At 38.0% G+C, this 26,142-nt stretch overlaps 1 protein-coding gene across 1 annotated transcript in view; it reads right to left on the bottom strand.

Moving 5' to 3' along the window:
- The window catches only part of LOC145232129 (dynein axonemal heavy chain 5-like), a 57,612-nt gene extending 37,028 nt beyond the window's left edge, over positions 1 to 20,584 (bottom strand). The window contains exons 1-32 of the mRNA XM_080096640.1: positions 20,392 to 20,584; positions 19,271 to 19,368; positions 18,841 to 18,965; positions 17,965 to 18,134; positions 17,353 to 17,586; positions 16,754 to 16,879; positions 16,243 to 16,419; positions 15,961 to 16,067; positions 15,615 to 15,729; positions 15,110 to 15,232; positions 13,444 to 13,659; positions 13,072 to 13,265; positions 12,382 to 12,524; positions 11,556 to 11,756; positions 10,889 to 11,076; positions 10,252 to 10,423; positions 9,496 to 9,641; positions 9,129 to 9,248; positions 8,721 to 8,857; positions 8,283 to 8,398; positions 7,750 to 7,934; positions 7,067 to 7,393; positions 6,286 to 6,487; positions 5,672 to 5,907; positions 4,848 to 5,066; positions 4,193 to 4,298; positions 3,424 to 3,619; positions 2,905 to 3,052; positions 2,403 to 2,549; positions 1,661 to 1,806; positions 1,024 to 1,177; positions 272 to 435 (exon numbers count right to left, since the gene is read on the bottom strand). Coding sequence (XP_079952766.1) covers positions 272 to 435; positions 1,024 to 1,177; positions 1,661 to 1,806; positions 2,403 to 2,549; positions 2,905 to 3,052; positions 3,424 to 3,619; positions 4,193 to 4,298; positions 4,848 to 5,066; positions 5,672 to 5,907; positions 6,286 to 6,487; positions 7,067 to 7,393; positions 7,750 to 7,934; positions 8,283 to 8,398; positions 8,721 to 8,857; positions 9,129 to 9,248; positions 9,496 to 9,641; positions 10,252 to 10,423; positions 10,889 to 11,076; positions 11,556 to 11,756; positions 12,382 to 12,524; positions 13,072 to 13,265; positions 13,444 to 13,659; positions 15,110 to 15,232; positions 15,615 to 15,729; positions 15,961 to 16,067; positions 16,243 to 16,419; positions 16,754 to 16,879; positions 17,353 to 17,586; positions 17,965 to 18,134; positions 18,841 to 18,965; positions 19,271 to 19,368; positions 20,392 to 20,481 — 5,228 coding nt within the window. The 5' untranslated portion in view covers positions 20,482 to 20,584. The remainder of the gene's footprint in view (positions 1 to 271; positions 436 to 1,023; positions 1,178 to 1,660; positions 1,807 to 2,402; positions 2,550 to 2,904; positions 3,053 to 3,423; positions 3,620 to 4,192; positions 4,299 to 4,847; positions 5,067 to 5,671; positions 5,908 to 6,285; positions 6,488 to 7,066; positions 7,394 to 7,749; positions 7,935 to 8,282; positions 8,399 to 8,720; positions 8,858 to 9,128; positions 9,249 to 9,495; positions 9,642 to 10,251; positions 10,424 to 10,888; positions 11,077 to 11,555; positions 11,757 to 12,381; positions 12,525 to 13,071; positions 13,266 to 13,443; positions 13,660 to 15,109; positions 15,233 to 15,614; positions 15,730 to 15,960; positions 16,068 to 16,242; positions 16,420 to 16,753; positions 16,880 to 17,352; positions 17,587 to 17,964; positions 18,135 to 18,840; positions 18,966 to 19,270; positions 19,369 to 20,391) is intronic.
- Between the last annotated feature and the right edge of the window lie 5,558 nt (positions 20,585 to 26,142).

The raw sequence follows: 26,142 nt of genomic DNA, 5'->3' as shown, positions 1-26,142 counted from the left end.
CATACATAGTTTCAAACGTGCTTTAAAAAAGGGAATACCTGAAAATTACAAATTTGTTATGCACATACTAAGTAAGTAGGTGTTTTAATAGAAAGCTGCCTTGGAACAGTAGGCTATACATGAATCTGCTATTTAACTTTAAAAAGACTAATTTAACCTATATTAAAATAAAAAATAATTTACTACGTGCTATAACTAATCCACATACTTTTTCTTTTACCAAAAGTAAACCATATAAAAAAAGAAACCAGAAATTAAAAAAAAAATTTACCCTGTGAGAGATTTCTGACAGAGTTCAAGTTGCTCCAGCAAATGTGGCAACAACTGCTGCAGAGTTTCGTCCCCGACACAACACTGTACAACCTTGGGTGTCTCGTGTGCCCGAGTCATAATTCGAACCCATGACTTGTCGATCCCCGAAAACCGCTTGGCTTCCTGAAAAGCAGACAAGTTATATTAATGCCCAGTTATTAATGTTGGGCTAAGTTAAGGTGACCGAAATGCGGATTGTAGCTATTAGGGACTTGGTTAAATCTTAAGGTAGACTACTTACACTATGCCTCACGACAGACCTAAAATTATTAATTTCGCAGCTGAAGAGGGTAAGATTGGCAGTAAGATGTTGAAAAATTCATGTATATAAAATTTTTAATAAAAACACCTTACCCGAACCCTGATAGCCCTAAACATAAGAATTTTATGAGACATACATGTTGCAACATGTATTTGTGCTCTTTGCGAAACCTATCGAAATTTAGCTAAATGTGCGGCTGACTTGAGGGATTTTAGTAGATTTTCCAAATCTTAAAGATGGACAATTGTGCGCGACGACAGGTATTACTTTTAACTTCGATAAGGTTTTCTGTGTTTTCTTTTATATATTCACAGATGTCAAGTTCGTTGAAAGCTTATCTACACTAGTAGACTAGCAAGACAAGTTACTTGTCAAAGAAATATACATACACTTGTTATCTAGTAAATGTGATAGGGCGGATAAACTGTGAGTTACTTGAGATGCTTTACCTTCGGAAGTTGTTTGGCAATGTCACCACCAACAAACACGGCTTCAAGATAAACCCACAGATTTTGCACCGTCATCCAGTTTTCAATGATCTCTGTGGTGTTGGTCAGATTCTGAACCCACTTTTGAATGCGGGGTCGGAAAGGTGCGTTGTATCTGAAATGCACAAGGTTGACTACACATTCAGCATTTGATTTCGTTTAACTAAACAATTAGAAGACACTTCATCTTTGAAAACAGATATCTCGTAAGCTTAAAACAAGGTTAAATCTTTTGAATATAAAATGATTAGGAATGTTGCCGCAAAACACAACTTAATTTTTTTGTTGTATTGAAGCAATTAATTCGTCAAACGTTAAAAAGATAAGCGAAAAAGAAGCCTGGATTATAAAAAAAAGAACTTGTGCTATTTTGTCAAGCAAATCGAATTTTTCAGCAATTATCATAGTATTTACGATTTTACGCTGTAAGTTTCAGTTGTATTACGGAATATATGTAACTATAGTTACATAAGTCAAATTTATTCTGCATTCTCGGTTCAGAACTACTTCTGTACTAAGTTAGTACATCTTGAAATCAAGATTATAAAGTAAAAAGGTACAACTTTCAAAACAAAAACAACAAAACATAATAGATTACCTGTTGCTCAACAAAGAGCTAAGGATCATCAGGCTGTCTTCGATTGCCATTACAATTTCTCCGGTGTGATCTCCACGTAATAAGAGTTCGCCTCTGTTTTTGAATGAGGCAAATACAAACTCATGGCTATCCCATTCAGCAATCACCTAAATATTAGACAAGTGTTGCAATAGAGTATTTTTTGTCTGATGCTATATAATTTGCTATTGACAACACTCATTACAACAACACTGATTACGATGCAAAAAAGCGGCAACGGTTAAAATGATGTATGGTTTCATCAAAAATCAAAAATTCAAAAAATCCTAAAAAAGTCGGTATCGAGGGCACGTTTCGCTGACGTTTTTCTCGTGTGGTCAGTTAACAACGTTCTGTTTGAATAATACTTAGTCATGTTATGCTTTATAGTGGCGATGTGACTGCAGCACATTTAGTTAAAAGCCACTGACTGTGTCCTTTCATACAGTTTCGACTTTTTTTCTGGGGTTTAGTAATTTTGCGATTGTAAAATATTTTTTATTTTTTTTTATTTTTTTTACAAAGAATCTAAAGAAAGTGACGCTGTACACCTGTCTAAAATTGATATGTGCTCTTCTTTCCGGCGCTTAAAACTATCCGACAGGGTTTATTTTCCTGTCAAACCTAACGTAACACTGCTGATTAGATTCTAATCCCAACCAATTGTGCCATCCACTATTCGTTGTAGCATTGTAGAATTGATTTTCTTACAATAATGTGGTACCTGTTTGAGTTTGGCTTCAATATCTCGTTCCTTGACAGCAGCGATGCAAATATCTTCAATGTCTTCTTTGTAAGTGAGCAACGGAGCTTCCATGATACCCCGAAGAGTGAATGATTCGTTTTCCACGTCAAATTCGTGCTTGGTAACCTAAAGAAAACATAAGTTGAATTAAAACAATTAATTGCAATGAGGCGATTGTTTGTTTTCCGAAACTAGGCAAACGTTGAATATGAATTTCCATCTAGTAATAAGTCGCTTTTCTGCACATTTTGGTCAAGTAAGCTTGCCTAACTGCTAAAAATAAAGCTTTTTTGCGTGTTCAAATTGAAGAAATATAAAACCGGCAACAAAAATCCAAAATTTCTTTTGCATGGACACATAAATAGAGGCTTCTGTCAAAATGTGATATGGCACAATTTCAACACAGTGAAATGATAAGTTCCTCGTTGTATAAAAACACATTGATGGAGTATTGGTGGTTTTACATTGATGTTAAACTTACGTTGGCGATTCTGTCCCAATGTCTTTCCTTCATTGCTTTATTAGACATGAGTTCAAGCAATGGACAAGTCTCGCTGAAATCGTCGATTGTCTTTTTCAGGTCAAGGAAGGCTTGCCACTCTCGCAACGCCTTCGGAAGCTTTCTGCATCTAAATAATAATAATAAAACAATTTTTAATGATGACTCGAGTACTCGACATGGGATACATCGTTGAGCACGTTTTGTACTGTTTTTTATCAATTCAAAAATATACTTATGGGCCGGAAAACCTAGTATGTTTTTGGTACCGTTTGGTATACGTTTGCACACAGCAGGAATCGACATGGAAAGCTTGCGATATCCCTAAATTACGAAATAGCATTCAATTAAAGGCGGCGTGGTACCCCTATTACAAAACATTGCTAGTACCTTAGTTATAAGTACAAGCCACTACGTTACAGTAAGTCTTGAATACAAACAATGACTTCCTTGTGTAAAACAATATGTTATATTATACCACAACAATTTCGGCCAATATACCTGTTCTGAAACTCGCTTAGTTCGTCGTTGATTTTATCAATGTTAATCTCAGACCAAGAAATGTCGTAGTAGCCGTTCACTGTCTCAATCACGTTGTTGTAAAGTCCGTACAGTTTCTGCAGCAGGTTCAGTTGACGGCGAATTTCGTGTAGTTCAGGATATGGGGTGACCGGCAGACCAAATAGCTCCTCGCCGCCTAAAAACATAACACTTGAATTGATAGGCATGTCATTTCTTAGTAGCAGAGTTGAGTAGCACCAACAGATTTTGTCTGGCACCGCTTGGCTGACGATATGCATGGGTAACCCATAACGGTTACAGATCCAGCCCACAAAGATCGACAGTAAAATAAATCACAAAATGAGAATACTATACCCTGTTTTCATCAATTAGCAACGTTCTTTAAATTGAGATAGATTAGTTTGTTTGCACATATACATACATTATTTATAAACCAATAAAAAGAGCATCTTGTCCTTAGCCAAGATTGAAAAACACAATCTGATACACACGTGAACAAAGGTGCCACACGTATGGCTTAGGTCAGAAGTTTTCTAAACTATCTACTCGCATGTGACGCGTTTTTGACAAAGCAATGATTTCCGTACAGATCATAGCTGCTGTAATGAAGCCTTTTTCCTGGACAAATATTTTTCTATTCTTCTAAAACGCTGATAAATTAGTTGTATATAGATGGTGTACGCTAACACTGTACAAACCCCTCAATGGGTACGCAAAGCGACTTGGAAAGTTTAACTGTGAAATTCACCTGAATAAGTGATGTACTTGCGCCAGATAGTGTCGAAGCGATTCTGGAAAATGATAAGACGATCGCTTGCTTCCTGTGGTGGAACGCCTGCAGCCATTGGTCCATCCTGCCAAGGAAATGTAAAAGTAAAAATGCGTGAAACTTACATTTCACCGTATAAGACTAAAAGCTATTTTAAACAGGGATGTTGACCCAAATAATGCAGAAATGCAACATTCAAATTTGAAATAAGCTGTAATAAAACGCCATTGTTTACGTGATGACGCATAGAGAAATGTGGCTTTCCTATATATTGCCAGTTTATGTATTCTATATCCTATTTACCGATTTACTATTCACACCATTCGCAAAATCGTAAAGCGTTTCTTATTAAAAAAACTAACATAATGGGTTTTGCATGTAAAAACGACCCCCATATAACTGTATGTGCAAATTCGTAACGATATTAGTATGGTGTGAATGTATTTAGATTCCAAAAGGAGAGAGCATTAACCCAATCTTTTTTACGTAACAGACAGACAAAAAAAATGAACGGACGAAAACATTATGTGTCCCCTTCATTCCTCATTTTCGTTATTATTTTTATACTAGTACATTTTTAAATGAAATAGTTCGTTGAAGATGACAGTTTTGGATATCCGTTTGGTGAATTTACCTCTTCATAATCACCGAAGAATGTTCTGCAGTCGACTTGGAATGTGGCAATGTTGCTGATGAGGCCTCCTCTGAAACTTGGTTGGATTTCACCAAGCTGATGTTGATACTCTGTAGCCTGACTCAGCACCTTCTCCCATGTGTAGCGAAGCGTATCGACCCTCTCCGACTCTTCTTTCGCTACAGCGAGATCGAACTTGTTGTGAATCGAGTAGCACGTCTAGGAAGAAATATGGCGAAAAAAACGTTAAACAAACCCTTGGACAATAAATATATGATATATGAACAACATGTGTATTTAGAATACATCGTGGTGCAGACGTTTCAACAATCGCTGTTGCCATCATCAGTGAAGGTTGTCTGTCCACTTATATTTTTAATTAATTATATGATAACTTCAAAATTATACGCCGTCGGTCATCACCCTGTTACATAGGTTGATTCAGGTAGTCTGTTATGACATTATACTTCCAAAAATGAGACATGACATAGAAAAAAAATCAGAAGGAGTTTGCAATAACAGCGGACTCAAAAATTGTATAAAAAGCAACTTTTCCCGCACCCAAAAAAAAAAAACTTTTCGAAAAAGCAAAATATCAACTAGTAATTTAAACGCCAGAATTAGAGTAATCAGTTGCAGAAGACAAATTAGTTCAGAAACGCAAGAACATTCAATTGTGTATTTGACTAAAGCAAAAAATTGCGGCGTAAACGAATGCGGTTTAACACGTACCGTGCAAGACGAGTTTAAAAAAATCGGTATGCGATTAACCAAAAATAAAAAAAATAAAAAAAAAATATCGAAATTTAGTTGTTAGCGATTACCTCAATCGGGGTGATCATCATGTCAATGTCGATCTGCCTTTCACGAATCTCACGCAAGCTTCCCATCACGATTCGAATATCATCGAGATCTTTCACGGGGCGGCTTATTCTCTTTGTGACGTCATCGATGAAGGCAAAAATTTCCTCCATCTTGGCTCGATACTTGACGTTACATTGCTTGCCGTAGAACGCCATCCAGTTCTTACATTCGGTAGTGAGAGCTAATTTGAGTTCCTCTGCAAATGGGAATTCTTTTTATAAATCAATAAACCTTCAAATGGAATTTTGTTGTTTGAAAATGATATGGAAATGTTGTACAACAAAAAATTTAAAATGTAAAATTACAATACAATGTTTTCAACATTCCTGTGAAAAAAACTCGAAATTCGTATTTTTTTCATTTTACGAAACTAACTTTACAATTTTGTTGGTTAACTTAAGTGTATAAAATCAAGATCTATAACACTGACCAGCCTCAATTCCAGGCTGAACAAAACAAAGTTACTTTTTATTGAGCCGAGTCAAAATACATTTCTAAATTAGTTTTACCATACGCTAAAATTCTACATGTTAAATTTTAAAAAAATCAAAAAACATAAATCCACAAGTTTTACCTGTAAAAAGAGCAATCGAGCCGACAACCAGGTAAAGCGGTTCCGAATTGATTTGATCAATAAGAGCTTTGTAGGACAGAATGTTCTGCTCGAATTCATCAACAGTAGGTGATCGTTGCATTAGATCCTCTTTAACGGTGTCCATGTCCAACTTCCAAACGTGGTGATAACGTTCAAACTCAGCCAAGACGTTTTGCACTTCCTGTAAAAAAACAAGGCTTTGAAATATTGGTCGCAAGGCCTAATTTCTGGCAAGGTCACGATAAGAAAAAAAACTTGGTAACGACCCAAATGCGAATATAACGACCCATTTTGACGTAAAAAGCTCCATGCTTTGCCATTTGCCTAAACGTTTGAATAAAAAAGTTTGTGCTTTCTACGTCTTTTTGGGCCTTTATATTCGTCATTAAACGTTTGAACAGATCCGTGTCTAGTGTTCCAAAGTTAGGTGCATAAGTATTTGCACTGCATTTTGCAAACTTGCTTTTTATCTTGTTCAAAGGTGTAGACCTAGGTGGTAACAAAAGCAACTTTTGCAAAATGTATAAATTAAAATCAAACTTTCGTTCGGGCAACATTATTAGTTCTTGCAATTTTTTACATTTACTGTGTGAAAAACACACACACACACACACAAAAACACAATTACGTCCCAACAGTTGCCCCAGTATAACACAATGCAATTATGTAGTTTGTGTAGATAAAAGTTGACAAAACAAAATTAATTTGACCTAAACCTTCAACAAAATTTGCCCTAAAAAAACAACAGCTTAAACTTTACCTTTCGAGTTGAATTGATGCAGCTGCAAAGCTGTATATACAGCTTGTTTACGTCTTTATTATCCTTGACTACTTTGTAATAATTCCTGTGTTGCGTTACAACACCTAGAGTGGGCTGTTGCTGTACAATCTCAACTATAGACACTCTGCTTCGAGAAGCCGCACGCATGGCCGAAGTCGTTGACGTCATAATGGTCTTCGACTGGGTGTGTGACGTCACAGCCGACATTGAACCGATTGTGACTGCTGAGGCGGAAGAGTCGGAAAGGCCACTTATACTCTCATTGCTGTTGCGCCGTTCTTCAAGACGATGAAACCCACGTTGGTTCTGTTTGAATAAAATAAAGATATTGCATTTTTCGAAGTGAAATTGTTCATCTACAGCAGCGGTTTAAATTACTCTAAATATGGAATTGCTCAATCAATTGATTCCAATGTTAAATGATATTTGTATTGTTTAGCATCTACTGTGTAGTCTATTGGGGAGGAATGAGAATGTATTCAATTGTTAAGGGGGGTTCGAATCCCACCGCAGGCTAGATTTTCTAGCGCGTGCCTTGCCATATGAGAATGCTTGGGAGACCAGCTGATTCGGTACACACCTTTAATAGGCCTGGCGTACTATACTTTGAACATAGTTATAACTTACAACCTATTTAATTCAAATGCGTTACATGAACTTACTGAGGCCAGTCGGTCTTTGCTCCATTGCGCCACCCCGCGCATAACGAGCAGGACATAATCAGACGCCCGGGTGATCCCGTATTGCACTTCCTCAAGACGAGGGTTCATTCCAATCTGTGGAATTGCCAACACAGCGTTTGATCTCAACAGCGGCACCAAGCGGGAACCCTTTTTAGATTCATCAGCTAAAAAGAAAAAAAAAACTGTGAGAATCCATGAGCAGGCATAACATACAAAACCAATGGCTAAAATTGCTCCATTTGGGGATAAAACTAAGCAACTGTTTTATTTGGAGAAATGCTGCTAAATTTAAAGCCATTACAAATACATATTCGCAAAGAAATTATCTATGGATTTAAGCTCAAATCTTGCTCTCTTATATATCAATATTATAAAGCAATTGTTGTTGCTCTGTCGATTTAAGCGCATATCAAGATTTCTTAAAGTGAATTCTCTATAAATCGTTTTTATACGGCGATTTTTGTTGCTAAAATAATACCACGTTTATAAACTGATAACTCTATAGCTCTTACGTATATATCTAAGTAGTCCTGGAGAGATTATCCTCTTACGCAGCGCCTCTAGTGTCGCTTTTACCACCTTCATCAGTGCCTCCATGTTGCGGTGGTTAAAATGGGCAAGCAGCTCCCTTCAAAACACAAGTAAACTTATTTAACGACCCAAAGCCTTGAAAGTTTAGCAACATTGCTTTAACTCGGCGGAATAAGAACTAAATTAAAGGCACTAACTTTGTAAAACTGCGAAAACTCAAACAAAAACGTTTAAAACCAAGCGCATAACGGAATTAGTCGCCGTCCGCCTTTTGAGAAAAAAAACTACTGTGCACAGTTTTTCATGAAAAACGGTTAAAACATACGTTTATGTTTTTGCTTGGATTTTCAAAGAAGTACGCTACATTCGATACTAATGCCTTGCAGTGCCAAGACCTTTCGCCTTTTTACATAACTTACTTGGCTTCTTCTTCCATAACTTGCATGATATCCTTCTTCTTGCGTTTTCGCGCACTCACAGCACGTGACAGTGAAATGGTTGAAGTGGAACGCTGACTTTGGGCACTTGGTGGCGGCTTGGTGACGGGTTGTTCTTCCTAAACATTGGTTAAACGTAGAGCTATTTTGTCTAGGTATATATGAGCTTACATGTAAAGCATTTCTTAACATTTGGTTTACTTGTAAAAAAAGACTGGTATTGAGACAGGCCAAGTACAGAAATACCGTTAATCTATTTCACTTAATCTGTGCCAAATCTATAAAATTACTTCTGTAAGGACTTAAACTAACCCTATTTTTTACAATCTTATGGTAAAAAATAGAAAATTCACGGTTAACGGTAACGGTTTGTATGATTTTGTATATTACCTGTTCAGGATAAGCTTTTTGTGGTGTAAAATCCAGCAGCATATCAATCAGCTCATTGGCAGCCTCTTCCACCAATCGTGATTTGGCCTGAAGGGTTTGGGCGCCAGCTGTGCAGAGTTCCTGACAAAGGCAAGTCAACACGTTAAGAAGTGAAATGTAAACAGTCAAGACTGGGAAATGAGTTTAACGAATATTGTAATTCTAAGCATTACATTATAATAAACCGCGTAGTTTAAGTTTAAGGAATGATGTGAGAAAACTACCTGAAATTTTACCCTTATAGACAAACACAGGGCTTTAAACACGTTTTAGCATAAAATGATTTATAAAGTTTAATCTATTCATTTGGTTACATATTATAACACACCCATGTCCTTTCAACAAAGTCTTGTACAGGCATAGGTTGATCTTTAGGCAATTCGAGAAGTGGTATCTTGCTCATCTCAAGTAAAACGGCGTCAATTCTGTACTTAATAAGGTCGGTGACACGGTCAAGTAGAAGTTCGAGCTCGCCTTCAAACAAAATGAGAGCAGTTTTATGATTTTTCTAGTAAAGCGTAAAGCGGCAAGATGACAGGGTGGTTAGCACAACTCCTTGTGTTCACAAGTTTTTACGGAAATTCGTGACTACCATTTGTATCAACCCATCAGATTCCACTGTTGTGGACCAATGTCGCTAAAGTTGCTTGCTCAAGGACAAACAAGTGGCCGAAACAGGAGTAAAACTAGTGATGTACCGAATCGGCGAAATTTCGAAATTTCGATTCGGCCGAAACCGAATGTTCGGCGGTTTTGCCGAATAAATTCGGCCGAATCAACCGATCATTTATGACGTCACGCGAAGTCGTGCGGTACGCGTTTGACATGAAAACATAAGTTTAACTACCAGGCACAAGGTTGTGGGTTTTAATCCCACTCTGACTTGGAAAAGGTGGTATTGTACATTTCATGCAGTCAAAAATTGACTAAAAAGATTCTGGCGTTGCCATGCGAATCAAATAAATGAACAATGGGAAACACATCTTTCCTTGGCAACAACCTAAAAAAGCAGCCTATCTGCAAACTGCCAAATTTAAAAAACAACATTTGAATTTTGAGTCAGTATCACAAAAAAAAGTCTTACCAAGTGCAGAATGTGCATTTTCGATGTACTGTTCGATGTTAATGCTCGTCCAACTTAGCACGGTTAGGCCTGGCTCCAAGGCATCATCCACTTTTGACACGTGTGGTCCCATGAGAGGTTCGATAGCTGGAGTGATTTTATCCCGTACTCGCTTGTTTTCACTTAAGAGGAACTGTAAAATGTACAGTTTTTTATTATTTATACTAGTGTAGTTCTTAGGATTTTTGAGGTAACTTTATAAGTCAGAAACACGTAAGAATCAAAAATTGGATTCGCAAGACATGTCACGTTTAGTGCGAAAGCAAAGGTATTTTTCGCCCATTGTGTAGTAAAATTTCGGTTTTAGGGCTGCAAAAAATGAAACAACATGTATCAGTTGGTGTGGTAAGGGTTTGTTACTAAAACGCTTGTTTTTTTCTGTTTATATAGTATTTGAAACATATATGTTCAATAGGTGTCACGCAAAATTTGTCAAAAATCGTTAAAAGTGATTGATGAGCAGAGTTTGAATTAAACATCGAAGCAATATTAGTCAGGTTAAGTTAAGTCGGAAAAATGATTCAAATCAATCAAAAATGATAATTTTTTTGTCCCAAACCTGGTTGTTTACGTTCAAACAAACAAAACATTAGCTTACCTTCAGGTTGTTGTTCAGCTCTTTGAAGGCGTTTTGTTTAAGGCGTATCTTATTTGCTGTCAGTGGAATTTCAAGGTCCATCTTTGCCATGCTCTCCGTCTCACGAATCAGTGTGAGGATTTGCGGGTCAAAGTTCACGTACAGCGCGTTCGTCTCTGGATGGCGTACGAGCAATGATGCTTGAAGTCCTGTTGGAAAAAAGGTTTTGGTAAAATATTCCTATTTTCCCGTTTTTAACTCATTCATGAACAAAAAGGTCAGTATAGCTTTCAAATTACCAGATGTCCTATATAGTAGCAAGATGCTTTCTAGAAGTGTTTAAAAATAGTTAATTTTACAATAAGAAAAAACAAATAATGCGATTAAAAATATTTAGTATAGGTTCTTCGTTGACCCTCAATTAACCTTCCTTTTCAGAAAAAGGTACAATTATCTTAAATTAGAAGTCAAAACGTGTATAAATTGCAACATGAAAGACTGTACAAAAGCGTTCAAAGCACTTTGGATTTTCAAACAACCTAAAACTAATCCACGCCCATAAAAAAATAATGGACTAAATCGTCCTACATCCAAATAAAATCTCTACTTATCATTTAATGACTTGATGCCTTCATGAAGAAGATCAATTATAAATTTTGTAATAACTTAACATGCAAACACTGTTAACCTGCTTTGGCGAGATCAACCTGACGAAGCCATCCACGATGAAACAAAACTTCGAATTCAAGAAGAACCTTAGCGACTTTGTTGTAATTTCGGATGATACGTTTCGCTTCTGCGCTCTTCAGCACGTGAGGGGCTTCTTCCTGGAGAAGATCCATCGGCTCCTGAATCCTCCGGAATAGCTGTCTGGCCCATCTTATTTTTCCTGTAAAAAAAGAGAGATAGGTGTAAAATCAAAATTTGTTTCACCAATTGGTAATTTAACAAATTTTTCGTTCAACTGGTGTAATGCTAAACAAAATACCAGTTGTTGTTTCGAGAACTTGTATTTTGGGGTTGTGCGTGAGACCTTTTGTTGATAGACTTACAAATATTAAGTTAATAAAAAAGGGTCGGGTTCGGTCTTAGTTTTTTTAAACAAACGGGCTCGATTTTGACCTGACTTCACATTCTGTGTCCGTAATTTTCAAAGCAATAAAATTACCCACCTAAGTAGCGATGCGTTGGACTCAACCTAATGCCAAACAGCATTAAAACATCGTGTTTGGGCCATTGTTATTGTGCATTGTGTGCGTCTGCTTTATTATTTTCTGTACAGCCATTCTGTTTGTAGGTATGTCTATTAAACGGGTTTAGGTGGGGCTTTTGGGTTTGCATTTAAGCCCACTTACAACTGTGTGACAACAGAAAATAAATTTTGAGCCGTTTTTGCAAGTGTTAGTTGTTATTCCGTTATTCCGGTCTTATAATTCTGCATTTTAAATTTGCCAGCTTTGTTTGCCAAAAACATCAGTACACATTCAAAGAGTTATAATGGCGGTTTGACTTACCAGCAATTGGGGGCATGTCACGTGGTATGACGGGATCATGACGATTCTTGTTGTAGATCTTGGATATTGCGTCGACATCTTTTCCGTAGTTCTGCAGGATCTTCTCATATTTGGCATCAATACTAAGATCAGGAATTTCCAACCTTAAAACAAAAAAGTCAGGGGTGAAAATTACTGCCGAAAACAGAAGTTAAAGTTTTTGCAGATTTCCAATTTGTAGATTTTTGTGGATTTCCAAGGCATAAACGGGTTTAAAATTGCTGCTTTAGTCTACTGTGCCAAAAATATAGAAGTTCCATACTTTAAAAAAAGTCCTGGTAATTGTTTGTTAATTGTTTTATTTTTATCCTCGGCAGGCAGTAACGCAAGAACGCTGTGTGTCCCATAAAGAGTTCGCCGTCGAGCTACCTGTTTTATTCAAGGCCGACAAATCATTTTTTACGTTATTCAACTTTTTACGGAAATTCGTGACTACAATTTATATCAACCCATTAGATTCCACTGTTGTAGAGCAGTATTGCTTAAGTTGCTTGCTCAGGGGAAACACAAGTGGCCGAAACAGGATTAAAACCCACAGCCTTGTGAGCACAAGGAGACTGTAACCTTTTTCTGTAGATTTGGATGATCAAGTTATAACCTATAAAGTCCCACCCAAATCAATTCAACTTAACTCTAATCACTACATGTTACCTTTCGAATTTTCGAAGAAGCAGAACAGCTCGGAGGGTGCTGTGCAATTTGTCAAATTGTTGATCCATGAAAATCATGATCTGGGAATGTAGGTCAGCAATATTGTTTTCAAAATCTTCAAAATCACTGTCAAAGTCCACATGTCTCTGGTCTAAGGCGTTGTAAGGCTTTTTCCGCATATTCGTCACAATAACCTGGTTAAGACAAAAAAAAGTCATAACATAGAGAAGTATTTCGTTTTCATGTGACTTAAATAACTAACTTATTACACAGAATCGCGTTAACATTACATTTCTTTAAATTGTGGTTCTCAATCCTTTGTTGTTCTCAACATTATCAAAAACTTTTTCCACAACTTCAATAGGTCCTGACCTGGTATTTTCCAGCCATTGGTTCGATTCCTTCAATCTTAGATCTTTCGAGAGCTGAATAAATGCGGATAGTTTCAAACATGCTCAGAATTTTCTTCAGTCTCCTTTCGAGCGCTTCAAACTTGCCAAAGATGTACATCTCGCTGAAATCAAACTTTCTCTCGTTCGGCGATTCCTCTAAACGCTGCTTGGTACGTTGAAAACATTTCTGGTACTCCTGCGCAAACAGAACAGTTCTTAGTTTCCAAAAGAAACTATCCTACAGGGTTTCTTTCAGTGGCTGGCTCCACCAATCCCCATGCGAGTGATTTCAATTCTTATTTTGTTTCTGGGCAGATCAATGCGCTTGGTGCCATGTTTTAACCTATAAATGCGAATAGAATCAAATATGCAAGTTTTAGTAGCCGTTAATATAAGCCTGCTTGGTACGCAATAAAATGAACTTGATTCATATGCATGTTCGATCAGTCATCTAATAACGTGAATTCTTTTGGGCCTACCAGAGATAAAGGATCTACACCCCCAGTTTAAATCATGACGAATAGCATTGTATTCGACACTAGGTACCGCACAAGATCTATTAGGTTTTTTCAATACGCTGTTTCATACGAAATTCATCTCAGAAGTCGATGTCTGTACCTTGTGCGTTTCCACACATTTTTACGCAATGTTTTGCATTGCCACGAAACGATCCTAATAATTTGAATAGTCGTTTTGCTTTACTTCCATCAGCGTAAGCACTGTTTGTGTGAAAAGCCCGGTTGCACAGACATTAAAGCGCAAACATGCATTTCGTACTATAACATACACGAATGAAATACAAGTTACGGCAAAACAGGTTTTATAAATAAGCATTATTGCTTGCATCGGCTTGGAAAAAAGTATTTCGAAACTTGTGTTGACTCGTTCATTCCACCAAATGAGAGTTAGTTACTCACAAATCAGAACACATTGCCATAAAAGTCGATAACACAAAACGCTATGAGGGTAGTTAACTCGCTGCCTAAATCAACAACACAACACTCAGTTCGAATAAAACATCGTTAAGAGGCAACATGTCCAGGCATATCCTTGGGACAAAGTCAACGCACCTTGGTATGACGAGCCCACACGATTTAAAAGCGCCATTGCTCTGCTGGGCTCAGTTTAAGCGAATCAGTCGAGCGCGACGGCTTTGTGCGTTGCTAGGGACAACACAAACACGACCCAGCTTCGGGAATCGATGTTTTCGCTTTAATAACATGCCTCGGCGTCGTATTACGGAGGATTAATATTGAAACATATGGAAAGCGTTGGCTGATATTTTTGTTACATGGTCAAATTGTTGGATTTGTGGACTGACTATATTTTTGAAATCATTATTCAGTCCAGCGCTTTTGCTTTTAGTTCAACGCAAGTTGCCATAACGTTATATTCAAAGACCACTAGTGCGTAAATGTGTTACTATTTACCAATACATACCAACACAACATCTATTAGGATTATAATAAGGCCCTGAAATCCCTTACATCTAATTAAAATGACAGCGTCTTTTAACTGATACTTGTATTTAAAAACCATTACATAAGTTACATCGACTAAAGTAACAGTTTATGGTTGTCCCACTTTATACAACAAGTGATACATTGTATTTGTTTACTGTGGTATGTTTTGTTACGAAAGAATACCTGGTTTAACTTAATGCAAGCCTCCAGCTTTCTGATCACATCATCTCGGGGTTGGTCCCAGATCGTGCAAGTTCCATTGTCGGTTATGTAAGCCTTGCAGGTTGAAACCATCTGATTGGTTACCTGTAGTTTGAAACCAACCAATCAAATATCGGATCCATCTACAGGACGTTTGCTTTTGGATATTAGGAAGTTACGATTCAAACAATCTATTATATCCAGACATGTTTACAGACTTCCATGTTTTCAGTTTAAAGCTACATTTAAGAAATTCTGACCTTATGCAAATAGAACTTGAGGGAGTTAATACTACGTGTTTTCGTTCAAACGGACCACTGAAGGCAACTTTATTAACATTTTTTTATCAAACATATGTTGACATAATATTACAAGCGTCAATAAATACCCTGATCGCAACATCAGCGATTCGATAATAATAATTAACCATTTCCTTTCAATGTTGGATGCGCATGCTATACTAGTTTACATTCAAACTAGAAAGTACCTTGACGAAGAGTGAGGTCATCTTCTCTGACGTATTGTAGTACCTGCTGATGCTGTGTATCATCCGAATTGCGTTGATGAGATGGGGAACAGCATCGACCATTGCAACAGGGTCGCTATAGTAAATAACAAACATAATGGTAAAGATTGAGTATTTGAACAAGTCAATTAAATCCAAGGTCGGTTATGTAAACGTTGTCAGCAAAAAAACGAATTCTAAAGTTCAATAATAAGCAAGGAACGTCACTGTAGTATGGTAGCAAGTCGTGAGCTCAAATGAGTTATAATTTTTGGCGCTTGTAGCCATTTGTCGAAAGTATTACGGGAGACATTGGTTGTTAACTTACCAGTTGTACAGCGGATCGCAAAACTTTTCCAAAGTATGAAGATACTTGACATTGTCCTTTGCTTCGTTCGCCGCATCTGTAATACGGTCATCCAATTCCCTCCAAATCTGGAAGCAACATGACGTCATATATTACGTAGCAAACGGATGACGCAATGATTATTGTTACAACTCAAACAAACAGACAAATTTTCGAAAAATACAAAAAACACAAAAATCAACGGTATAAGAAAAGAACACATGACGTCAGATTAAAACGTCATAGTTAGTGACGTCATTATACCGGGAGGAGTTTCGATTTTGCAACAAGCAGAATTCCCATCACGGCCCGAACCCTTTGGCTTTTTAGCTGTTCCAGGAGAAAGTTAAATTTAGAAGTTCTCTTCTTCCAATGTTCAAGTTCAGCCCGTGGTCCAATGTTGTCGGCCTCTTTTCTGATTTGTTCCCCTTCGGCGAGCACCTAAATACGTCACAAAACACATCTATGACGAAACATTCAAAGTGGTGTTTCAAAAACAAAAATTAACTCAATACTGGGATCAGCCGTGAAGCGTCAATGCAAACCAGCGATCACGGCGCAATCACTTATAAATCACAGTACGCCAGGCATATTGAAGGCGTCATACTAAATCAGCCAGTTCAACAGGCCTGGCACACTATGAAATACCAAACAAACAACGTTTAATCAATGTTCCGTTGTATACATTTAAATTTGACGTTTAATAAAGTGAAGCTTGAGTTTTGTTTGAACATATTGAAACAACACACAAGTCAAAAGAAAACCAAGCTGTTACCTGCTGTATTTGCTTGATCCAAACCCTCATACAGTTCTCAACCTGTTCCAACATTTCAGTGGAAGCTGCTGCCGCAGGGTAATCGCTTGGTCCACGAAGCTGTTCGAAGTTGTTAATGTAACATTCCTGCAGAAAACCAAAACTATTTTGCAAATGTTTGAACTCCAAAAGTACTAGGTACAACCAGAAAAAGCTAAAATAGTTCATAAAGTAATGTCGACGTTGTTTTGAAAATGGCAATACAGAACAAGAAAAAATATCCTATTTGACACTTGGTTATCTGTTGAGTTTATATCGAAATTGGTGAACGAAAACATATCGACACAATTGCACTAAACATCACCAAGCTGTAAATAGGTGCTCAACGTCAAAACGTTATGGAATACAATATAGTGTAAGGCACAGTTGGATGGCTGTACGCGCTGCAGCTACACCATATGGTAATGCGTTATGTTACGGGAGCTCAGAAGAAATCGAGTCATGAGGCAATTTTGTCTGATACGTTTCACAAAAAAGTATACACCAACAGTTGTTTTGTATTTACATGTGACATATATTATTTTGCTCAACAATGTGTTCATAAGGTGTATAATAATTACCTCTAGCATAACTTTTTCATCTAAACTTTCCCTTGCTCCTGATAGAACACCAACGAACGACTCTAGGTTGTTTAGAAATTGCTTTTGTAGCTCTTCGCCGTTCTGTGATTTGGACAGCTCACCCCAGCCAGTTTTGTTGGCTTTGAGGGCAGGAATAAAAATGTCGGAAAGCATTCGTTCAATGGCCTTCAATACACCTCCATCTGCTGCGTCCATCATTTGCATGTTTATCTCCTGAAAAAAAAATAAAGATTTTTCTATTTGAATAAGGTCAGCGGCAAAAGCATTGTGGGGCTTAGCGTAAACTAATTTTTACGTATTGCAAGAAAACGTATGAGAATATCCAGACCATTTGTTGAACCGAAATGTAAACATTTGCATAACTGTTCATGATCTTTTTCGAAACATATTAGTACTTAAGATAGCGTTCGGATTTTTAACAAATTCTGGATATTTTTTGACATTTAGTTGCTTTTTTATTCCTGAATCTGTCAGCTTTTAACATATAAAGTAACAAATTTTGTCAAGTTTACATAAAGAGGAACAATATCTTAATCAAACAGCGCACACAGTGGCCCTTAAACCTAATTTTATATATCAAGCCTGAATTACCCTATGTATATTTTCTGCAGTGACAGGTTTCTCTGAGTTGGTGCGTAGAAAGAAAACGCACTGTCCAGTAAGAGCAGCTTCCGTCCCATCAGTCACAAACAGTTTCATTCTTGTCGAACGTGGAGACACTGGTTTGTTCTCACCCCTTCCCAATTGAAGGTAGGCGACGGCTAGAAGAAAAGTGTCAATAAATCAATTCTGGTTATTCGGTAAGGTTGGGCTGATCAATTGTTTCAGTTGAGTAGCAATTCATAATCTGACTTACGTTCGATATGTCAGAAAGCTATGCTCGCCTGAAATCCTTTAAAACTTTTTCGGCGTTTATGAACGAACCAATGCTCTAATTTGTCAATTTTTTACGTACGACTAACCGGAATATGTGATAAACTGATACATTTTCCTGACGCTGTGTAAAGGTTTAAGATTCGGAGACCGAGTTGCTACTAACTATAATTGTCTGTAATACAACAGTAAAGCGCAATTGTCCTAACTTCCATTTACTATGATGATATTTATTCCCCCGCAGTAAAATGCTTTGTACTGATGGCATAGCTCGTTTAACCTCTATTTACCATTTTAGCCCCCGCCCCCATTGCAATCTAAAGTCACGCAGGCCGTTTTATATTGACTCAGCAAAGGAACCAATTTTGTCGCGTCATGTTTGACCGTTTACCGTTTTACTACCTTCGTCTTGTAAAATAAATTTTGTAAATTGATCCAATAAAAGATCGCTAAGCTTACGAAGTTTTTGCCCCTTATAAAGCTATTTCTGACTTGGTGATTGTTCCAGTGCATTCTAGCTGCTATGTTTTCTTCACAACCCGAAAAAAACTCAACTCAAAGTTTAGGTAATGCGTTAGTAGTTGAGTAGCTTACCGCTTTCTGGATGGGGTTCCACCTCCTGATAATAGAACATGAGCTTTTTGGATCCACGAGGAGCAAAAAAACTATCAGCTAACATCAGTTGAGAACCTTCAAGAAAAGCATCCTCCACTTCCGACCTGATAAACGATTATGGTTCAAATATTTTGTTTTATAATCACTCGGTGGCGAGGGGGTAATGTTTCATCACTTGTAAGGGGTACTATTTTGTTCCAAGGCCTTTTTAATCTTGTATCCCGTTAAGTTGCTTATGTGTCAAATAAAGTAATTGGTTTGGGAAAACATATCTTTTTATAGTTGACTCAACAATCGCTTCACATACATGCAATATGCTTAGACCAATACCTTTAGAAAGAATATGTTAGAAAGGAAGATAAATGTTTAAAATAGATCATGGAAATAGTGAGATGAATATTCATTTTACCTTTCTAGCGACAAGCTTCTGGCGACAGCTTCTATGATGTATTCGTGACGTGCATCAATATGTGCTCTCTTTGACTCCTTTTCTTCCTTCATCTTTTGCTGCATAACAAAACAAAAAACTTAAATCGCACACTTTAAAATGCGTGAAATAAGTTTGTCAAAACAATTTTGGAAAAACTTTAGTGGCAGTCTGAAGTATCTTTCAATGTAGGCCATGCTTGTTGAGGAACGTTCGTTAAATAAGTGTTATAAAGCAAATATCAACCAATCAGGGTTAAAATGTTGCAGTAACAAACATATTTTTATCTATGCTCAGTCGCAGCATCGAACAGATTTAGTAAGACATGGTTTTTCAACGCGTTACTCGTCACAAACTGGATTGCCGTAATGTGGCTATACATTAGCCTGCGCGGTCAATGCTTTGTCACCAGTTGCACTGATGAAACCACACATTTCAAAACAGTGTTCACCGCCTGTAGGTTACTTATTATGTATTGTCTTCATGTATTTATGCAACAAATGAATTTCACATTTCGGCATAAAGAAACGAAGTATGGACAGAATGTAAGTTTTTACAATTAAACTTGTTTCAGATTAGAGCTGTACTTGAATTGTGACGTAACGCGGTCACACTTTCGTCACGCTCTACTTTAAGCATTTGTCAAGTGTCCTTTAGCGGTTTTCTGGTGTTTCGAGTGGTGAGCGGTTTACAAACGGCCACGTCAGAATGGTGCGAATAAGTCGGCTGGTGAAGGATAATCCGGTAATAGAGCAAAGATCAAAGGGTTAGACGATTTTTCACCACGACAAAAGAAGAAATATGCGACCGCAGACTTTATGCTTCAACTGGCAAAATGAATTTAGTGAACACATTAAGGCAGACCGTGGGATCGTGATTAGAAATTCTCGGAGTGTATGGATGTAAGTTTAAAATAGACCGAAACTGTATTCCTGTGTCATATTATCGCACACTTAAGTTGAAGTGGTTAAAAACTGAATCTTTGCGTCCATTAGCCTTAACTACCAAACAAGAGAGCCGAGTATAACAATGCTCAAACCATGATACTGACATCAACTTCACCAACAACAAAATAACATCTGCTAAAACATTGTAAAACTTACCAAAGCTTCAACAACATTGTGTGTGCTCTGTCTGTATTTGCCACTGACAGCAATAAACTTGCTTGATCTCTGGCCGCTGTCAGCCGACATAGTTTTGGTTCTTGTGAAAAACCAATCTTAGTTTAAAAGCCTATATTGTCTCGAGTCATCGCAATTGTAGACACTTGTGTACACCCTGTACCCATTACGCACAAACAACTGAAGCAACGTAGAGTTTAACATGACATAGATAAGATGCAGTCAAATATATACGTAAAGGTATTGAACGTATCTAGAACGAGCTATTAAACCTTAAATTCCACCCCAGTCACTTGGCGGCAAAATAATAGCGGTACAACCGCAACAAACCACTAAATTCAGAGGTTACCAGAGTTAACGAGTAAATCATAGTAGTAAGTTGTAACATCTTACAATAACTTGCAAAGTGAACCCACTGAAAAACGTCTCTTTAACTGGTGCAAGGAAATCGGCAGAATTTACAACTCACTCAACTTTCTCTAACGACATTTCTGTGTTTCTCAACTGGTGCTACTGATAAGGCAAAGTATCTATTGGCAACCGACGGACCGACAGTTTTCCTTTTTTCGCGAGCTTTTCTTGTGACGAGTTGAATATTGCCCTTAGCGCAAAGATACACATACGGGGAAATTGACTTCCTTAGTCCGCGCCGCGCGCAACTCTTTGTGGTGTTTGTTGATTTTTCTTTTGGAGTGTTGTTGCAGGTCTATTATTTCGACAAAAGCTCTTATTGTGCGGCTCAAAATATGCCAATCGCTGTATCTGCGCCTTTGTGCTTAACTGAAATTTTCTGTATGCTTGGAAATGAATTCGTTTTGCGGACTGTAACGAATGGCCAAACTGCAACGCAGGAACGCACTTTGTGACAAGAAACTAAATATATAAACATAATATTTCGACAACATACCATGGCAGTTGCATGGTGAAATTGGTGTGAACACAGAAAATGTAACGTTTTTTGAAATATCTGAGCATTCGCGATTGATTTTGGTGTTAAATATGTAGAGACCGAACAAAAATATACAAAATGTGTAAATGTATCCTGCTATAATGCTTTAACTGAGTGTATAAAATACGTGCGGTTCGAAGGCCTCACATGGCCCAATAAGGACGCTGCCCTTTTATGTCGACTGCAACGCTATAATCCGTACAACCAAAACAACGCTAGGTTTCGTCTCAGAGGCGCCACCAAGTTATACAACGAGACTGTCTTTGTGATAAAGCATTGAACTGAAATGTTTAACACATATTCCATTTGTACAGAGGTTAACAAGTTAAAAAAAGTTTTGTAACGGCGGATTGAATACTAATGCTTTGAAAATATGATCTTCAGACAACAACAAAACGGTACTTACAACAGACGAAAGAAACAAGCTCGCTTGGTGGCGCGCTTTCAGGTGTTCTGGAAGATGTTGACCAAGAAGAACTTGCCTTACCGTCGAGCTTAACCTCCGACTCAACTTAACTTCATCACTGTCTTCAGTGTCGACAAACGCCCCGTCAACTGACTTGTCCTTCAGTTCCGATTTGACTTCACTCTTAACAGCTGCGCTTCTAGGAGAAAGCACTGGCATTTCGGCTAAAGTTGAGTGGACAGAATGCTCACTATTGCTATCATCTGGCGAAGCATGTGCTGGAGCTTCAAAGGTTGGCGACGGCGTGTTTGACTTTCGTTGAGAGCCGGGAGATACGTCTGGAAGAGACATTGAGCTTTGAGTGCTTGCTCGACTGATGGACCTCTCGGAGTGAGAGCTATATGAAGAAGCTGGTCTTGAAGAAGATGAGGAATCTGATCTCTTCTTGCTTCCGCTGCGTTTGCTTCGGACAGGAGTTTTTGAAGATATAGGAGTGTATTCGCCATCCTTGTCATCCTGAGGAGCTGCTGCCACGTGGTTTTCTTTGCTGTGTTTGTCCGAAGAATCTGGTTGTGAAGCTTGAATTTCTTCACCTCGGTGAGTGCCAGAGCTACGAGAGTCAGATTTTGACATGGCACGTTGAGATGAGGATCGACTCTTCACCCTTTCTTCCTCATCATCACTAGTGCTAGAATTCGAGGAACTTGTGTCACTTTTTACATCTCCATTCCCTTGCACTTCGGTTTCTGCCTTGATAGTGGTATCCCTATCACCAGCAACGTTGTCGCTAGCCTTGGGTTCTTCAATGTTTTCGGCTGCTTTTTTGGAGTCCACTGAAGGCGGACGATCAGGAGAACTTGGCTGTTCTCCATTAATAACAATCTGCGGACCGAAACTATTTTCCGCTGCCTTTTCGAGATTACTTTGCTTCGATGTGGGGCGGCTTGATTTGGGTGAACCCTGCAAATCTTGTTTGAGTGATCTTTGTGAAACGATACTCTGTTTGGAAGAAGGCCGGCTGCTGCTTGTTGATTCCTTCTTTCTAGAAGTATTAGAAGTCACACTTTGTTTCGATCCAGCACGTTGTACAGGTTTAGGAGACGTTTGCGGCGAGACTTGCTTTAAAGAAGTGTGAGATGTAATGCTGCTACGATTTGAGCGAACCGACTTTGGAGACGAATTTCTGATGCTTTGTTTCGACGACTCGCGACTTGGTTTTGAGTAGCTTTCATTTTTCAGGCTAGCCACGCTATGTTTAGATCCAGGACGAGACTGCTGCAAAGATGTTCTCGAGCCAGATGTCGATCGATTATCTCCATGTTTGTCTGCGACCGATGACTTTGTCGATCTTACAGAAGATGATCGACTTGACGGAACGTTCTTCACTTCCACTGGCGTAGCTGCTTTGCTTGGAGGGCCAGCAGAAACTTTTCCACTTTCTACCACATCTACAGCAGTGCCAGCACCCTCGCTTATACTGCTTCCCTCCTCTACCTTAACCTTTGATTCTTCGTCTTCCGAGGAGCTAGACGAAGAAGAGCTTGACTTTCGATCTCTACTCTTTGTTGATGAACGAGAGTTGAGACTAGCTCTGTCAGACATTTTGAAATACAGATTTTAACCTATGTCCCAGCAGGTAGGTTACTGTCATTCGTAGATTGATAACACCACAGATGAGTCAAGTGCTTTATCTACCACTAGTATACGGCCTATTGACAATTTATCAAGCACCCTTGACGTGGCAAAGTCAACTATATCAAATCAGCCTTGGCGTTTGTATCGTAGGCTATATATTTATTTCACTGTTATTCACAATAGCGCAAATTACGTTCACAAACAGTATCGATTTTAGATTGAATGAAAGTGTATGCTTAGTCAACCTTTTCAACACAGTAAACAAGCAAGCAAAAGCTACAAACGTATATCCTCATAAAGGTTAGGTTTATACAGTGTAATATTTATTACTCTCCCAGAGAAAAACCCACACCAAATAACCATACGATAAACATGAGATTTGCAAATTCCTGACAAGTAGAATAATCGGCACTAACTTTCCATAGACATAAATACTCGCCCAAAAGAAGCGTCTAGCAAACCCCTGGTCTGAAGATTGGTTAATACGCAGTTTTGAGTCATTTTATTGCCTGTCTCCCATAGCCACAAGCAGTGTTCGTCCTATTGTCTGTAGGTGGATATGTTTGCCAATAGCCTTATTACCAAACATTGGATATTGTCACTGGCAGGCGATCAAACAACGTTGCCCAGCAACCACTTGTGTTGGCGCAACGATAGGAAGAGACTGAACCAGTTGTTAACTTGGGCGCGATTAGATTTGTAAAGTAAATATTCATGCTTGAATTGTGTAAGATTGGGCTTGGATTATCACTGGCAGGTGTTTAGGCATTCCCTATGCAACACTAAATGTCAGTTGTAAAACTCACTACACTTGTTACGTGTAGAACAGGTGTAAAGCAATTCCAAACAACTACTAGTTGTAATTGATGGCGAAAGTTAGTATCGCGACCTAAAAAAATATTAAGGGGCCAAAAAGGTACAAGTTTCGTTAAAACGTCGATTTATGGTCCCAAAGATGTGCAGTCTCAACTTTTAGGGGGAAAGAGTGGGAGGCCAAGTTACTCCTAGCCCCTTGGCTATGCCAAAGGACAAAGTTGGTATAGCTTAACAAACAAAAACTGTACTGAAACTTGGTCAGTACGTATTACTTGTGGCCGTGGATAGATTTTGTTAAAATAAATGATACACGAACGTGCATTTTAAATCCAATTGTCAAACTACAGTGTTACGGCATTTTGGTTGATGTTATCAATGGTTGCCAAGTTACGCAATTGTGGCATTTGCTCGAGTGGGACATCTGCTGGGCAATAGAAATATACCTAGCTTTACAGTTCTGACTGTTTCAAGGACAACATTTTAAATGTCCACATTTTCGGTTTTCCATCTAGTGTCGATAATCTAGATACCAAATGTATGATCATATCAAAACTTGATTTGACACGGAAGTTCACAAAAAGTTTAGTAAATTGTGTAAACTAACATTTGTTTAAACAACATAAAATAAATGTGGCAAGAAACTAAACAACACTCGGAACAGACGTTTTAATGCATTGATCTAGCAATCATAAACTGTTCTGTAGAAACGCCAAATCATCACATTTTATGACAATGGCGTTATTGGAGAAACGGAGTAGGCGTATTTACTTTTCAGATTGTTTGATTTCTGGGTGAACTTGAATGCTTACCTATTCAGCTTATCGAGAATTTATGTACGGGTATTGCAAGATGGAACACGACCTATACATTTCAGGTTTCTGTCATGTTGCAGTGCTCGCTAAGATAGCCGAGTAGTCAGTAGAGCCAGATAGGTTAAACAAATTTCAAATCACCAAATCTCTTAGACAAAAAACTTAAACGATAATTGTTTGACGGACTTGCAAAGAATGGGAGCTCGATGGCATTGTGACCATAACGCATTCAACCCACTCATCAATAATAGATTAAACAAATAACAAACAAAACGCGTACGAAAATCCATACAATGTACCACGTTCTACCTTAACTTCTGTTTTTGTTCACCACCAACTCAAATGGTTTAATTACCCACACACATACGTTCAACAAAATTCAACGCTTACCTCCGGATGGAGAGAAAAGCTTCTTCTTTGTCCAGACATTCTTTTGCTTGGCGAGAATCGAAAGATCAATTTTTAACTTACAGTTTCGTAATTTATGACAGTTAGCTCATCATTGTTCGTTATGTAAGTCTGTACACCCAGAAAAAGACAAAATACGCAATTGGTAATCTTCGAGGGATAAACTTCAATACTGTATTTTAACTTTTCTGTCCTTTTGATCGCCCTCGTAACAGGCTTTAAAATTTATTTCAAAGGTTTAACTTTGAAAAAGACGAACCGCCCGTTTAATTATAAACAGCTTTTACGACCTTTTCCAGGATATGCTCGAAAGACTTCAAAGCACCCTGAACTGTATATAAGGTTGGTCCACTCAAAACCAAAGCACCGGTCTAGTGGAATATGTGGTACATTGTCCAGCCTATAGCCTTCGCAAGCCTCAACAACAACGTAAGCACACTTACTGGTCTAAGTACCTCGCCAAAAAGAGGGGATTATAACAGTGAATATTGACCCAAGTACCTTTTTTCGCTTTTTGGCAAAATAATATCTTTTCAGTCACATAATACTTGATTTTGCATCTAAGAGCTGCATTTATGATGAAAATGTTCGTAGAACAGCGCAATAGCAGTTTTGCAGCAAATTAAGTTGTTCCTCAAAGTCACTATGCTTCTTGAAACGTTAGGACGACTGTGGACAAAGACGAGGAAAAAAACTTCATTTAAACA

Source organism: Phallusia mammillata, chromosome 6, assembly GCF_965637545.1.
Source record: "Phallusia mammillata chromosome 6, kaPhaMamm4.hap1.1, whole genome shotgun sequence".
Classification (NCBI taxonomy): Eukaryota; Metazoa; Chordata; class Ascidiacea; order Phlebobranchia; family Ascidiidae; genus Phallusia; species Phallusia mammillata.
This window is presented reverse-complemented; position numbering and strand designations above follow the sequence as displayed.